The sequence below is a fragment of the Mobula hypostoma genome, chromosome 3 (assembly GCF_963921235.1).
Source record: "Mobula hypostoma chromosome 3, sMobHyp1.1, whole genome shotgun sequence".
NCBI classification, from domain to species: Eukaryota; Metazoa; Chordata; class Chondrichthyes; order Myliobatiformes; family Myliobatidae; genus Mobula; species Mobula hypostoma.
The window spans coordinates 229170828-229188246 of NC_086099.1; the positions used below are offsets into that span (position 1 = coordinate 229170828).

Below are 17419 nucleotides of genomic sequence, written 5' to 3' on the forward strand. Positions count from 1 at the left end.
GGCCAGACTCCAGATAGGCTGTCTCCCCCACAGTACTCAAACAGGAGTACTTATTGTAAAGTTGGACAGCCACAGGGGTACTCTCTAGTATCTGCTTCTTGCCCTTCCCTCTCCTGACTGTTACCCACATATCAGTCTCCCCAGGCCCCGGTCTGACTACCTGCCTGTAGCTCCTCTCCATCACCTCCTCACTCTCCCTGACCAGACGAAGGTCATCGAGCTGCATCTCCAGTTCCCTAATGTGGTCCCTAAGGAGCTGCAGCTCGACGCACCTGGGCAGATGTGGCCGTCCAGGAGGCCGGGAGTATATTTTAATCAGGGTGTCAAAGGTTATGGGGAGAAGGCAGGAGAATGGGGTTGAGGGATAATAAACCAGCCAGGATGGAATAGCAGAGCAGATTCGATGAGCCGACTGCTCCCGAGTCTTATGGTCCGATACAGACCCATAGCTCCTGAAAGTGGCGTCACAGAGATACAGGGTCACAGAAAGAGTTGTTGGCCTATTGGTCTTCATAAATCAAAGTACTAAGTACAGGAATTGAAGTTGTATTAGACTTTGGTGAGGCCAAATTTGGAGTATTGTGTGTAGATTTGATCACCTACCTACGGGAAAGTTATCAATAAGATTGAAATTGTACGGGGAAAATCTGGAAGGACCTTGCCAGGACGGGGGGAGCTGAGTTCGAGGGAGAGGCTGAACAGGGTGAGGAGTTTATTCCCTGGAGTGCTGGAGACCGAGGGGAGACTTGATGGGGGTGTACAAAATTATGACGGGTATAGATAAGGTAAATGCAAGCAGGCTTGTTCCACTGAGACTGGGTGAGATCAGAACTACAAGTCATGGGCTCAGGGTGAAAAGTGAAATGTTTAGGGGGAACATGAGGGGAAACTCCTTCACGCAGTGGGTGGTGAGAGTGGAATGAGCTGCCAGAGGAAGTGGTAGATGTGGGTTCGATTTCAACATTTTAAGAGAAAATTGGATGATTACATGGAGTGAGGGGAATGGAGGGATATGGCCTGGGTGCAGGTCGATAGGACTAGCCAGAACAGTTTAAAAGTAGGGCTCATTTCTGTGCTGCAGTGACACAGGGTGTGGTAACTTCTACTTTGAAAAAGGCACACTCGACAAATTCATGCCCAAAGAAACAACTTTATCTCAAACGTCAAAACTGTTATGTACATATAGAGGCTTTCACAACCCGTCCGGCCAATATACAAAGCACACCGGAAGTGAAAAGAATGGAAGTAAAATCCCCCATTATCCTAATTAGTATTAACTTACTTCTAATTATGCCCACGTTACAACACTGGGTTTACCCAAGTACCATTTCGGTTGCGACTGTGTTTAAATTCCTCAAGCAGGGAGGGGGTCAAAGTGCCAAGGCACCGGGGAGAGGGCTTCAGTAATGAGGCAGATTAAGATACATGTATATTCGGGTAAGGTCTTTCAGCTTTCACTCAGTGTAGTGGGGTTAAAATAAGATTACTTCAGTTGTCAATTTCACATTCCTGGCTGTCAATAACTCTGAGTATCTACCCTGGGTCCAACGTATTGATGCAGCTACCAAGAAGGCACAACGGCTGCAATATTTCATTAGGAGTTTGAGGAGCATTGGTAGTCACCAAAGGAAACTGGCAAATTCCTACAGACGTACCACGGAGAGTATTCTAGCTGGTTATATCAGCGGCTGGAATGGAGGGGTCACTCCACAGGATTGGAAAAAGGAGCAAGAAGTTGTAAACTCAGCCAGCTCTTTCATGGGACTGGCCTCCCTCAGCATCCAGGACACCTTCAAAAGGCGATGAATCAAATGGGGGGCATCTGTCATTGACGGCCCCATCTCCCAGGACATGCCCTCTTCTCATTGCTACCATTAGGGTGAAGGTACAGGAGCCCGAAGACACACACTCAATGATTCAGGAACAGCTTCTTCCCCACCATTATCTGACTTTTTCTCATTTTCCACTACTTACTTAACTGAACCTTTTAATTATATACAGTGCCTATAAAAGGTACTCACCACCCTTGTAAGTTTTCATGTTTTATTGTTTTACAACATTGAATCACAGTGGATTTAATTTGGCTTTTTAACACTGATCAGTAGAAAAAGGATTCTTTCATGAAAACAGACTCTACAAAGTGATCTAAATTAGTTACAAATATAGAACAAAAATAATTGATTACGTAAGTATTCACCCCCTTTAATACGACATACTAAATCATCACTGGTGTAGCCAATTGGTTTTAGAAGTCACCTAGATAGTTAAATGGTCTATTTGCTAATAACTTAGAAAAAACTTTAGAATCAACATTTAATAAAAATATTGGTCTATAAGATGCACATTGAGCAGGGTCTTTATCCTTCTTTAGTATTAGAGAAATTGATGCTCTATTAAAAGATTCAGGAAGTTTACCAAGTTTCAAAGAAGCCTCAAAAACCCTACTGAGCCAAGGAATCAATAAAGAAGCAAAACATTTATAAAATTCAACGGTAAACCCATCAGGGCCAGGAGTTTTCCCCAGATTCATAGAAAAAATAACATTCTTAATCTCATCCATTGTAATGGAAGTATCTAATAAAGAAGACATATCCTGTGAAATCTGAGGGAAGTCTAACTTATCTAAAAAATCATTCATATATTTAGAATCTCGAGGAGACTCTGATTGGCCCCGTATAGAAGATGACCCTGTACAACGTTCACCTTCACCTCCACGAAGTAGACCTCCTCTATCACCCGTGTTCTTTGGTTAAGTCGAGGTTGCTGGTCACCCAAGCCAAGTGGAGGTTGTTTTGGACATGTGTGTACCCCTCATCGTGAGCTATTCAGGGAGCTGGAATGTCTGGGGGATGCTGAGGGGTATTTTCACGTATTTGCACAGAAGGGAGCATCACTGGATCTGCAGGCATTACTATGCCTGCAAGGAGTTTGGGCGTATTCGTAAGAATTGCCCTAAACACCAGGCCGCTAACTCCATTGTGGTGGCACAGGAGGGCACTGCAGGACCTTCCCTCGTTGCCCTTGTTCCCCACCCCCCAGTTGTCCCTTCTGACCCCGTGGCATGGCTGGCGAGGAAGGATGAAGGGCAGGAAGGCTAAGAGGAAGAAGAAAAATCTCCAGGATCCAGGGCCTTCCCTTAGACCCAGCCTGGAGAGCAAGAACATCTCTGTGGCTCAGCAAAGGGCTGGGGGGGATGAGGTGCTGAGGATCAAGAGTTCTTCCGAAATGGAGGTCGCCAGACCTCCCCACATCGGAGGTACGAAAAGGAGGAGACGCACTTCCTCTGAATCTGTAGATCGGAAACTGGCTAAGGGGGAAGATTTACCTCGTGAAGGACTGCATCATTGGACCACATCTCCACAGAGCAGGCGTGGAAAGAGACTCACTCTGCCGAGACAGCGTCTCCTGAGTTGTAGCCTCTGTTTTGATGGGCACCCCTGCCAAACAGTGGTTGTCTAAGGAAGATGATTTGTCCTTGGGGGGGGGGGAGGAGTAGAATGCTCAGACTGTGCATCCGCTGGGGAGGGGATTAATTCTGGTTAAGGGGGGTTACGTGATGGGGGGGGGGCGAATTCTCTCAGACAGTAGCCTCCATAGAAGCAAAGTAAACCTTCTAGAGGTGGACGAGCCCTGGGGTCTGATGGGATCCAGAGTACTTCTGGATCATTTTTCTCACCGGAGTGGACTGCCAAGGTCCCAATAAGTGGGAGGCCAAGGGTGGATGACCATGGTGACCCTGGTGCGGAGGCAGGCAAGCCCAGGGTGGCTTGAGCTCTTCTTTAGAACTTTGAGGAGGCTGATGGGATGTCCAAACTGGGGGTGGGAGGCACGGTATTGCCAGCCTTGCCCAAACACCAGGAACAGACTGTGGGTGTTGTTGTCAGGCCTCCCTGTAGCACTACTCCTGAAGCTGGAGCCATGCCGATGGTGGGACCACTCGACGAGGCTGTGCATGTGGGGAATGGGACTGTGAGGATGAAATGACCTGGGATGCAGTGACAGGGTTGAAGAGGACTCTTGAAGCCAAAATGGAGACTTCCGGTAGCGCTCATGGAGTGAAGTCGCGTTCTTGACTCGCTCCATTACCTCTGAGTTTTTTTTCTCTATGGTCAGCTATATTTTAATTAACCATTAAGGCATCAACTCTTACAATACTTTGAATTAAACTGAATTCTCCGACAACTGGATGGAACTTAGATCTGCTATGTCTAAGAACGGGAAAAACGGCAAGGATGATAAACCTCCGGTTAAACCGAAAGGTATGGATTTCCCCCCGACTGAATCACCGGTGACTTTGAAAGCGATATCGGAGTTAATTCAGAGGGAAATTTCAACCTCTGTTAGGGAGATGATTCGTACGGAAATTGCAGGCTTTGTTAAAGACCTGATTCATACAGAAATCTCAACTAATTTCCAGAAAATTGCCGATTTAATTGATAAGATGCAAACATGTATTGCGGAACATCAGTCGGCTATATTTGATCTTCAAAAATCCGCGCAACAAAGTGAGCTTAAGATGGGGAAAATCGAAGAAACAATTAATGTAATGAAGAAGAAACTTGACTTTTTGACTTTTAAAAACTCTGACTTGGAATCTAGAATGCGACGGCAGAATTTACGAATGATTGGGGTGCGTGAAGCTGTTGAATCTAACAATCCCATGAAGTATTTTTCTCAACTTTTAAAAGATGCATTCCCTACTGTATTTCCTGACCAACCACCGCTACTGGATCGTGTTCACAGAATCCCATCATACTCGTCTAGGTCAGATAGACCTAGGCATGTTATCTTACGTTTTCATTACTTTCAAGACAAGGAGAGACTGTTTCGATTCGCTCGATCTAAAGGTTTCATTGATTTTTCGGATCTTAAGTTCCGATTCGTGGAAGATTTCAGTAAACCAATCTGGGACCAACGGGTTCGCTACAGATCTGTGATGTCGGAATTCTATAAGATGGATTTAAGACCAGCGTTGCTGTACCCTGCACGTCTAAGGATTCGCATGTCAGATGGAGCCTTTTGTTTTTTTGATTCTCCATCGGATGCCCAGAGTTATCTGGATCAACTTTCACCTTCAACATCTTAATTGCTATTTTTTTTAATTATCTCCGTTGATCGGAGGCTGTGAATTGGTTGGTTTTAACTTTTTCATGCCCTATTTGGGCAGAAAAGTTTATTTTTGATTTCTTAATATGGTTGCTAAACTTTCTTTTCAACTGCGTCATTTCTTTCTTTTCCCAGGGGATTCTGGGTGGTCACTTCCTTTTTGTCATCTTACGTATTTCCTGTGCGGCCTTAAATTTTGTAGTTTTTTTTAAATTTTATTTTGTTTTGCTTTTTATAACTACTTTATGTCAATAATCTTATTTTTTCTTGTTGTTGTGTTTATTCATGGGTTTGGGGTTTATTGTGGTTTTTTTTTAATATATATTTTCTGGCTTTTGTTCTGTTGTGTGTGTATTTTAATTGAGTTACCTTTTTTTTACTTTTTTACTGTTTTACAATTAGCTGATCTTTTTCATATTTATACCTTTTTTTTAGGGAGTGTATACCGGAAGTCATGGGGGTAGTTTTAGCGCTTGCTTTCGGGCGGGTCTGCTTTAGATTTTGCCTTGGGGTCTTGGGGCAGGGTGGTGGGAGGGGCTTCACGTTTTAGTTTTTTTCTCTTTGGGCTATATACATTATTGAAGTACTGGTTGCGTCCTTTTTCCCGGTATCTTTCGTATGTTCTGTTTCCTCTCCGGGTTCGTGGGTCGAGCCGATCGTCAATCCTCCTTGTTGTGGGTTGACTTTAGGATTTATGGAGTCTATTATTAATTTTGTCTCCTGGAATACTAACGGTCTTAATCATCCTATTAAAAGGAAAAAAGTTTTTAAAGTGTTCCGGAGACTTAAAGCACAAATTTTATTTTTACAAGAGACCCATGTACGGAGGGGGGACAGACTACGTTTTTTAAAATTCTGGAAGGGACAACAATTTCATTCGAACTCCAATGCTAAGATTCGAGGCGTCTCTATTTTTATAGATTCCTCAGTTACTTTTATACAACAGGATATTATTTCTGATCCGAATGGTAGATTTTTATTGGTTAGTGGTTTACTATTTAATAAAAAAGTAGTTTTGGTTAATGTTTATGCTCCTAATATGGATTGTCCGGAATTTTATAAATCATTGTTTGATCAGTTTCCGAATTTGAACGAGTTTTCATTGATCTGGGGCGGAGATCTTAATACCTGTTTGTCTCCAGCTTTGGACCGTTCGGCTCCTTTACGGACCTTACCTAATAAATCTGCAAATTTGATTAATTTTTTCCTTTCTGATTCTGGGTCAACGGACATTTGGCGTTTTCTGCATCCTCAGGAAAAAGATTTTTCCTTCTTTTCACATGTTCATCATTCCTATTCAAGAATTGATTATTTTTTTTATTGATTCTCGTCTTATTCCTTCAGTGATTAAATGTGATTATGATTCTATAACCATTTCGGATCATGCTCCACTTAAGCTTTCTATTAAAATTATGGCCAATATACCAAATAATAGACAATGGCGTTTTAATTCGCTGTTGCTTCAGGACTCGGACTTTGTTAACTTTATGAATGAACAGATTGAGCTTTTTTTTACAATTAACCATACAGAGGATATTTCGGTTAACACTCTTTGGGACACTTTTAAAGCCTATATTCGGGGTTAGATTATTTCGTATTCTGCTGCCTTGAGGAAGAAACAGAAGCAGGAGGAGATGGCAATTGTGGACAAGATTAAAGAAATTGATAAGAAATATGTTATGGCTCCTTCTGAGGAGTTATACAAACAAAGAACTGAACTTCAAATGGAACACAGTTTACTACTCTCGTCCTCGATTGTAAACCAATTAAAGAAAACAAGAAGTGACTTTTATGTTCACAGTGACAAAATTGGCAAGCTGCTGGCTAATCAATTGAAATCTAATTATGTTAAATCTCAAATCAATCAGATTTATAACCAAAATGATCGATTGATACTGGATCATGTGGGGATTAATCAAACTTTTTGTGATTTTTATTCTTCTTTATATCAATCAGAGTCTCCTCGAGATTCTAAATATATGAATGATTTTTTAGATAAGTTAGACTTCCCTCAGATTTCACAGGATATGTCTTCTTTATTAGATACTTCCATTACAATGGATGAGATTAAGAATGTTATTTTTTCTATGAATCTGGGGAAAGCTCCTGGCCCGGATGGGTTTACCGTTGAATTTTATAAATGTTTTGCTTCTTTATTGATCCCTTGGCTCTGTAGGGTTTTTGAGGCTTCTCTGAAACTTGGTAAACTTCCTGAATCTTTTAATAGAGCATCAATTTCTCTAATACTAAAGAAGGATAAAGACCCTGCTCAATGTGCATCTTATAGACCAATATCTTTATTAAATGTTGATTCTAAAGTTTTTTCTAAGTTATTAGCAAATAGACTAGAAAAAGTACTTCCTTCTATTATTTCGGAAGACCAAACGGGTTTTATTAAAGGTCGTTACTCTTTTTATAATATTCGTACATTGTTAAATATCGTTTATACTCCCTCACAAAATGTTCCTGAGTGTGTTATTTCTTTAGATGCCGAGAAAGCTTTTGATAGAGTAGAATGGCCTTATTTATTTAAGGTGCTTGAAATGTTTAATTTTAGCTTGAAATTTATATCCTGGATTAAACTGTTATATCATTCCCCTGTAGCCTCGGTTCGTACTAACTCTTTAAACTCACCTTTTTTTTCTCTCTTTCGAGGTACTCGACAAGGCTGTCCTCTTAGTCCCCTATTATTTGATATTGCATTAGAACCTCTTGCAATTGCTATTCGAGAATCTTCAAATATTACTGGGATAACTCGGGGATTAAAGTCCCATAAATTATCACTCTATGCTGATGATTTACTTTTATATATTTCTAATCCTCAGAGATCCATTCCTGCTGTTTTAGAGTTATTAGCACAATTTGGTCTTTTCTCAGGTTATAAATTAAATCTTAGTAAGAGTGAACTTTTTCCGATTAATAAACATCTTCCCTTATATTATAAATTTCCATTTAAATTGATTAATAATTACTTTTCATATCTTGGGATTAAAATTACTTGTAAATACAAAGATTTATTTAAGACTAACTTTTTACCATTAATAGACCATATTACTCAACTTTCATCTAAATGGTTTCCTTTATATTTAACTTTGATTGGTCGTATTAATGCGGTTAAGATGTTTTTTTTGCCAAAATTTTTATATGTGTTTCAGGCATTACCAATTTTCGTTCCAAAATCTTTTTTTGATAAAGTTGACTCTAAAATTTCTTCATTTATTTGGCAGAATAAGAATCCGAGACTGGGTAAAATACATTTACAGAAAGCTAAGAGAGATGGAGGTTTAGCATTACCTAACTTTAGATTCTATTATAACTTTAGATTCTATTATTGGGCTATTAATATTCGACATATGAAATTTTGGTTACTTGACCAGGACATACTATCTATTCCTAAATGGGTAGCATTGGAATTACAATCTGTTCAGGGTTATACACTTGGTTCTATTTTAGGCTCCTCTCTCCCTTTTGATTCGAAACGTCTTAAGCAGGTCTCTAACCCGATAGTTAAATATGCTTTGCGCATTTGGTTTCAATTCAGAAAATTTTTTGATCTTAATCAATTCGGGTTAGCGATTCCTATTTTAGGTAACATATTTTTTCCTCCCTCTTTTACGGATCGCGCTTTTCAAACTTGGAAGACTAAGGGTATTTTACGGTTTTTGGATTTATTTTTAGATGGTTCCCTTATGTCTTTTGAACAATTATCTAATAAATATAACTTATCAAGAATACATTTTTTTAGATATTTACAAGTTAGAAATTTCCTAAGTACTATACTTTCTTCCTTTCCAATGCTTCCTCCTACATATATTTTAGATTCGATAATTAACCTTAATCCATGTCAGAAAGGTGCATCGGCTATGATTTATAATATTATTATGAAACTTAGGAAAGCTCCATTTGATAAGATTAGGGTAGATTGGGAACAGGAATTGGGGCTTACCATTTCTGTGGATGATTGGGGGCAGATTTTACAATTAGTTAATACTTCCTCTATTTGTGCTAAACATTCCCTAATTCAATTTAAAGTGGTTCATAGAGCACATATGTCCAAAGATAAGTTAGCGCGTTTTTACTCGCATATTAATCCTTTCTGTGATAGATGTTCGGGGCAGATAGCCTCTTTAACTCATATGTTTTGGTCTTGCCCTACTTTGGAAACTTTTTGGAGAGATATTTTCAATATTATTTCTAAGGTATTAAATATAGATATCTCTCCTCACCCTATTACTGCTATCTTTGGACTACCTAAAATTTCTAGTAATCTTTCCCCTTCAGCCCATAGAATGATTGCATTTCTTACTTTAATGGCGAAAAGATGTATTTTACAACATTGGAAAGAGCTTAATGCTCCAACTACCTTTTTTTGGTTTTCTCAGACGATTTTATGTTTGAATTTGGAGAAAATTAGAAGTAACCTTTATGATTCTTCATTTAAATTTGAACAGATTTGGGGACCTTTTATTCGATATTTTCATTTAATGTAATATTTACCCTTCTTGTTTTTTTTTCACTGTTTTTAATGGAGGTCGGGATTGAGGACGTGATTTTAAGTTTAACTCTGTTTGGTTTCAAGTTAGCCCATTGCTTTGCCTTGCTTTTAGTTAGCTGCACAGTGGGTTTTTTTTTGGGGGGTTTTTTTTTCTTTTTTTTCCATTGATATATATAAAATTTAGTATACTATTATGTTATCTTGGTTTCTTATGTTTAAATTACATTGTTTGTAGTATTTTCTTTTTGGTATTGATATCTTTTGGAATTTTATTATACTTTAACATTGTATTAATGTTTATATGGCTTACCTTTTTTGTATACTTACTCAATAAAAAGATTTAAAAAGAAAAAAAGATAGTTAAATGGAGATCACCATGTGCAGTCAAGGTGTTTCAATTGATTGTATTAAAAATACACTGTATCTGGAAGGTCCAACTGCTGGTGTGTCAATATCCTGGCAAAAACTACACCATGAAGACAAAAGAACACTCCAAGCAACTCCACAAAAAGGCTCTTGAAAAGCACATGTCAGGAGATGGACACAAGAAAACTTCCAAGTCACTGAATATCCCCTGGAGTACAGTTAAGTCAATAATCAGGAAATGGGAAGAATATGGCACAGCTGTAAATCTGCCTAGAGCAGGCTGTCCTCAAAATCAGAGTGATCATGCAAGAAGGGGACTAGTGAGGGAGGCCACCAAGAGACCTATGACAACTGTGGAGGAGTTACAAGCTTCAGTGTCTGAGATGGGAGACTATGCATACAACTTTTGCCTGGGTGCTTCACCAGTCATAGCTTTATAGGGAAGTGGCAAAGAGGACGCCACTGTTGATTAAAAACTCACATGAAATCCTGGCTAGAGTTTGCCAGAAGGCATGTGGGAGACTCTGAAGTCAGATGGAAGAAGATTTTATAGTCTAATGAAACCTAAATTGAGCTTTTTGGCCATCAGACTAAACGCACATCATCAAAACGCACCATCCCTACCGTGAAGCACGGTGGTGGTCACATCATGCTGTGGGGATGTTTCACTGCAGCACGCTCTGGAAGGCTTGTGAAGGTAGAGGGTAAAATGAACGCAGCAAAATACAGGGAAATCCTGAAGGAAAACTTGATGCAGTCTACGAGGGAACTCTACTTGGGAGAAGATTTGTTTTCCAGCAAGCCCATGATTAGCCAGGGCATCAAAGGGTACGGGGAGAAAGCAGTGGAGTGGGGATGACTGGAAGAGTTGGATCAGCCCATGATTGAATGGGGGAGCAGACTCAATGGGCCGAATGGCCTACTCCTGCTCCTATATCTTATGGTCTTGTGGAACTAGAGGTCATGGGTTAAGGGTGAATGGTGAAATGTTTAAGAGGACCCTGAGGGGAAACTTCTTCACTCCTCGGGTGGTGAGAGCGTGGGACGAGCTGTCAGTGGAAGTGGCAGATGCGAGTCTGATTTCAATATTTATGAGAAGTTTGGATACGTACGTGGACGGGAGGGCGCTGGAGAGCTGTGATCCAGGTGCAGCCCCATGGGACGAAGCAGAATAACACCTGGGCACGGACTAGATGTGCCGAATGGTCTCTTTCTGTACTGTAATACTTTGAATAAAGAGATTCTGCAGATGCTGGAAATCCAAAGCCACACACACACACACACAGAGCATACTGGAGGAACTCAGCAAGTCAGGCAGCATCTATGGAGAGGAATAAACAGTTGACATTTTGGGCTGTGGTCTTTCTTCAGGCCTGGAAAGGAATGGGGAAGATCCCAGAATAAGGCGGGTTGGGGAGGGGGATGATGTAGGAAGCTGGGAGGTGACTGGTGGGAACGGTGACGAGCTGGACGAGTAGGTTAGGAAGGAGGAGGGACACCTGGGGGAGGTGACAGGCAGGTGAGGAGAAGAGGTAAGAGGCCAGACTGAGGAATTGAAGAAGAGGGAAGGAGGGTGGAATTATCAGAAGTTGCAGAAATCCAGTTTCATGCCACCTATTTAACTTGATGAATATGTGGCGGGGGTGGGAATTCAGACCGGAGGACAACTGGAATCCCTCAGGGCAGAGGGACCTGTAAGAGAGGGAGGGGTTGCACACGAACTGGAGGGGGACCGATACCCTGTCAGGCAGGTTTGCTGGTGCTCGGAGACACAAGAGCATAATTAGGCCATTTGGCATCAAGTCCGTTCCGTCATTTGGTCATGACTAACTTATTCACTCTCCCAATCCGACTAAGCCCCGAACAGTTCAAAGGACATTCATACAGCAATAGGGGGCGGGGGGAGAGGGAGGTGGAGGGGGGAGAGGGAGGTGAAGGAGAGGTAGAGGGAGGTGGTGAAGGGGGGGAGAGGGAGGTGAAGGAGGGGGGAGAGGGAGGTGAAGGAGAGCGGGAGAGGGAGGTGAAGGAGAGGGGGAGAGGGAGGTGAAGGAGAGGGGGAGAGGGAGGTGAAGGAGGGGGGAGAGGGAGGTGGAGAGGGAGAGGGAGGTGGAGGGGGGAGAGGGAGGTGAAGGGGGAGAGGGAGGTGAAGGGGGGAGAGGGAGGTGAAGGAGAGCGGGAGAGGGAGGTGAAGGAGAGGGGGGAGAGGGAGGTGAAGGAGAGGGGGGAGAGGGAGGTGAAGGAGAGGGGGAGAGGGAGGTGAAGGAGAGGGGGAGAGGGAGGTGAAGGAGAGGGGGAGAGGGAGGTGAAGGAGAGGGGGAAAGGGAGGTGAAGGAGAGGGAGAGAGGGAGGTGGAGAGGAGGAAGAGGGAGGTGAAGGAGAGGGGGAGAGGGAGGTGAAGGAGGGGGGGAGAGGGAGGTGAAGGAGAGGGAGAGGGAGGTGGTGAAGGGGGGGAGAGGGAGGTGAAGGAGGGGGGAGAGGGAGGTGAAGGAGAGGGGGGAGAGGGAGGTGAAGGAGAGCGGGAGAGGGAGGTGGAAAGGAGGAAGAGGGAGGTGAAGGAGGGGGGGAGAGGGAGGTGGAGGGGGAGAGGGAGGTGGTGAAGGGGGGAGAGGGAGGTGAAGGAGAGCGGGAGAGGGAGGTGAAGGAGAGGGGGGAGAGGGAGGTGAAGGAGAGGGAGAGGGAGGTGGTGAAGGGGGGGAGAGGGAGGTGAAGGAGGGGGGAGAGGGAGGTGAAGGAGAGCGGGAGAGGGAGGTGAAGGAGAGGGGGAGAGGGAGGTGAAGGAGGGGGGAGAGGGAGGTGAAGGAGGGGGGAGAGGGAGGTGGAGAGGGAGAGGGAGGTGGAGGGGGGAGAGGGAGGTGAAGGGGAGAGGGAGGTGAAGGAGAGCGGGAGAGGGAGGTGAAGGAGAGGGGGGAGAGGGAGGTGAAGGAGAGGGGGGAGAGGGAGGTGAAGGAGAGGGGGAAAGGGAGGTGAAGGAGAGGGGGAGAGGGAGGTGGAGAGGAGGAAGAGGGAGGTGAAGGAGAGGGGGGAGAGGGAGGTGAAGGAGGGGGGAGAGGGAGGTGAAGGAGGGGGGAGAGGGAGGTGGAGGGGGGAGAGGGAGGTGAAGGAGAGGGAGAGGGAGGTGGTGAAGGGGGGAGAGGGAGGTGAAGGAGGGGGGAGAGGGAGGTGAAGGAGAGCGGGAGAGGGAGGTGGAAAGGAGGAAGAGGGAGGTGAAGGAGGGGGGGAGAGGGAGGTGGAGGGGGAGAGGGAGGTGGTGAAGGGGGGAGAGGGAGGTGAAGGAGAGCGGGAGAGGGAGGTGAAGGAGAGGGGGGAGAGGGAGGTGAAGGAGAGTGGGAGAGGGAGGTGAAGGAGAGGGGGAGAGGGAGGTGAAGGAGAGGGGGAGAGGGAGGTGAAGGAGAGGGGGGAGAGGGAGGTGAAGAAGGGGGGGAGAGGGAGGTGAAGAAGAGGGGGAGAGGGAGGTGAAGGAGAGTGGGAGAGGGAGTGGAGAGGAGGAAGAGGGAGGTGAAGGAGAGGGAGGTGAAGAAGAGGGGGGAGAGGGAGGTGAAGGAGAGCGGGAGAGGGAGGTGAAGGAGAGGGAGGTGGAGGGGAGAGGGAGTGGAGAGGAGGAAGAGGGAGGTGAAGGAGAGGGGGGAGAGGGAGGTGAAGGAGAGGGGGAGAGGGAGGTGGAGAGGAGGAAGAGGGAGGTGAAGGAGAGGGGGGAGAGGGAGGTGAAGGAGAGGGGGAGAGGGAGGTGAAGGAGAGGGGGGAGAGGGAGGTGAAGGAGAGGGGGAGAGGGAGGTGGAGAGGAGGAAGAGGGAGGTGAAGGAGAGGGGGGAGAGGGAGGTGAAGGAGAGGGGGAGAGGGAGGTGAAGAAGAGGGGGGAGAGGGAGGTGAAGAAGAGGGGGAGAGGGAGGTGAAGGAGAGCGGGAGAGGGAGGTGAAGGAGAGGGGGAGAGAGAGGTGGAGGGGGAGAGGGAGGTGGAGGGGGAGAGGGAGGTGAAGGGGGAGAGGGAGGTGAAGGAGAGGGGGAGAGGGAGGTGAAGGAGAGGGAGAGGGAGGTGGTGAAGGGGGGAGAGGGAGGTGGTGAAGGGGGGAGAGGGAGGTGAAGGAGGGGGGGAGAGGGAGGTGAAGGAGAGGGGTTGGGAGAGATGGGGAGAGGACCGTGGGTGCCGAATAGTTCATACTCACTCGGCAATGGAGAGGCAGTAGTGCAGGACCTCGAGGCTGTCCTCCCGCCTCTGGAGGAGGTTGTACACAATGCCAAGGTTCAGGTACAAAGCCACCCGCATCTTCTTCAGCTCCAGCGCCGACACCCTGTGCCTGACGGAACCTGTTCGGGGTCAGACACTGGGTGAGAGTCTACCTGGGACAGGGCAGGTGAGGGGGTCACTCCCTGCCATTCCACTTCATGTCCATCACTCACCGATCCCATAGCATCAGCCCACGGGATGAGTCGAGCGAAGGAGAGCCCATGGGAGGGGGGTTTCACACTGAGGTTTGTGGAGGAGCAGGAGGGTGGGGAAAGAGCGAGGTAGGTTAGGAGGAGAAATGGGTTGGGAGGGATTGGTGAGTGGGGTTGATGGAGGGGGTGAGAAGGAGGAGGGAGACCAGGGGCGCAGTGCTAGCCGGAACGCCTCCAGCACCTCTTTAAGAAAAAAGACGATTAATTAGGTGCCGCCCAGGGTGATTTGAGTATCTCAGAAACTGCTGATCTCCTGGGATTTTTATGCACAACAGACTCTGGAGTTTACAAAGAATGCTGCCAAAAACAAAAAACATCCAGCAAATGGATTTAACAAGATATTTTCGCTCACAGAAAAACCAAGATTTATTTTTGTTTTAATTAGCTTGTTTATTTCAGCTTTTTTCTTCAAGAAGTGCTGGACGCGCTCCAGCTAGCACGGCACCCCTGAGGGAGAGGGCTGGTAGTGAAGTGAGGGGGGGAAAGTGAGGGTCTGGGGATGGAGACCATAAGACATAGGAACAGAATTAGGCCATTCGACCCATCAAGTCTGCTCCACCATTCCACCAAGGCTGATTTACTATCCCTCTCAACCCCATTCACCTGCCTTCTCCCCGTGACCACTGACACCATGACTTGTTAAGCACTTATCAACCTCCACTTTAAATAGACCCACTGAGGAGAGCGGTAGTACAAAGGGATCTGGCAGTACAGGCATGTAATTTGCTGAAAGTAGCATCACAGGTAGGTAGATCCGTGAAGAAAGCTTTTGACACGTTGCCCTTCATAAATCAATGCACTGAGTACTGGGATGTTATGTTAAAGTTCTATAAGACTTTGGTGAGGCCAAATTGGGGGTATTGTGTGCAATTTTGGTCACCTACCTACAGGAAAGATGTAAACAAGGATGAAAGAGTACAGAGAAAATCTGCAAGGAGTTGCTGGGTTTGGAGGACCTGAGTAATTAGGAAAAATTGAATAGGTTAGGACTTTATTCCTTAGAGCGTCAAAGATTGAGATGAGATTTGACAGAAGTATATAGAATTATGAGGGGTGTAAATTGGGTAAACACAAGCAGGCTTTTTCCACTGAGGTTGGGTGGGACTACAACCAGAGTCATGGGTTAAGGGTGAAAGGGAAACAGTTTAAGGGGAACATGAGGGGAAACTTCTTCCCTCTAAGGGTCGTGAGAGTGTGGAACGAGTTGTCAGCACAAGTGGTACACGTGAGCTCGATTTGAATGTCTCAGCGAAGTTTGGACAGGCACATGGATGGGAGGGGTATATAGGGCTGTGGTCCCGGTGCAGGTCGATGGGAGTCGGCAGTCTAAGTGGTTTTGGCATGGACTAGATGGGCCGAAGGGCCTGTTTCTGTGCTGTACTTTTCTATGACTCCATGGCTTGGCCTGCACAGCCATCAGTGGCAATTTCTCCACAGATTAAAGAAACTCCTCCTTATCTGTTCTAAATGGACATCTCTCTATTCTAAGGTGGTGCCCTCTGGGCCTAGACTCCACCACCATGGGAAACATCCTCTCCACATCCACTCTGTCTGGACCTTCCAACATTCAAAAGGTTTCAATGAAATTCCCCCTTCATTCTTCTAAACTCCAACAAGTACAGGCCCAGAGCCATCAAACACTCCTCATACGTTAGCCCTTTTATTCCCGGAATAATTCTCGTGAGCTGCCTCTAGACCTTCTCCAATGCCAGCACATCGTTACTTAGTTAAGGGGCCCAAAGCTGCCACAATACCTCAAGTGTGGTCTGACCAATGCCTCGTAAAGCCTTTGCATTAAATCCCTATGAGTGGAGGGAGGTGAGGGCAGGTGACTGGGGCTATCACCTTCTCCTTGCTCAGGCTCTCTTTGCCCCTTCCCCAGTCGATGTCCCTCCTCTTTCCCACCACCTTGCCAATAGGAAGGCTGCCTCGCTGCAGCCGACCAGCCAATGGGAACTCAGCTCATGCACCAGCCCCGCCTCCCACCCTGCCGCCAAGCCAATGAGAGTGCTCATCCCGCGGACCTTCCAGCTTCTCCCTCAGCACCATCTGGCTCCTCTCGAACGCCCGCAACGCCTCCTGCAGGCTCTCGTCCGATTGGCTGCTGTGGGGCCTGAGCATATGCGCCCGTCCAATCTGCATCCACGCCCGCTGTTCATCGACGTGACTGGCGACCGACTGGGCCAATTGCAAGTACTGCTGGTAGTGCTGGGGGAGTGAGACAAGGAGACATCACTAGAAGTCGATCAGAGCCACGACGGCTGCAATAAGGCCTGATGGTTAAACCTGCTGCAGCCTCGGTCTCCTGTACTGTAACGCCCCATCACACAGTCATACGGCAGGGAGACAGCCCGTCTGTTTCATGTTGACCAAGTCGTCTCCCAGCTTCCAGTGTCATCTCCTGTCCCGACCCACCCACCTTCCCCTCACCTGGTCACACCTATTAGCTGCCAGCTTACATCCTTCTGCCTCCCCCTTCTGGTTTCTTCCCCTTCCTTTCCAGTCCCGATGAAGGGTCTCGGCCCGAAATATCAGCTGTTCATCCCCCTCCATAGATGCTGCCTGACCTGCTGAGCTCCTCCAGCATTTCGTGTGCGTTGCTCTGGATTTCTGGCATCGGCAGAATACCTGGTTTGTAAAAGGAGTTGTGTGGGCAAATCTTTGCTTTACATGGGGCGGTGGGTGCCTAGGGGCTGTCAGGGGAGAAGTCACTGCAACCAAGGAAGTTCCCAGTTTGTGACAACCATTTGTACCACTGGACCTAGGCCTCCGAGGTTAAGAGAGTGGAACTGTCCCAGTTTCTGCACCTTAAAAACTCTCCCATAGAGGTCCCTCTCATTCTTGGATACGACAGCAAACAACTGGATGGACACATGGATATGCAGGGAGAGAAGGGATTTGGATCCATAAGTCCAGAAGACATAGGAGCAGAATTAGGCCATTTGACCCATGAGTCTGCTCCGTAATTTCATCGTAACTGATCCAATTTTCCTTTTGGCCCCAATTTCCAGTATCCTT

At 45.9% G+C, this 17419-nt stretch overlaps 1 protein-coding gene across 2 annotated transcripts in view; it reads right to left on the reverse strand.

Moving 5' to 3' along the window:
- Positions 1–17419, reverse strand: part of LOC134344604 (tonsoku-like protein) — a 163330-nt gene that overhangs the window by 122072 nt on the left and 23839 nt on the right. The window contains exons 4-5 of one of the 2 annotated variants that reach the window (XM_063044700.1): positions 16426–16609; positions 14128–14269 (exon numbers count right to left, since the gene is read on the reverse strand). In XM_063044700.1, coding sequence (XP_062900770.1) covers positions 14128–14269; positions 16426–16609 — 326 coding nt within the window. The remainder of the gene's footprint in view (positions 1–14127; positions 14270–16425; positions 16610–17419) is intronic. The other variant, XM_063044701.1, reaches the window with a different exon arrangement.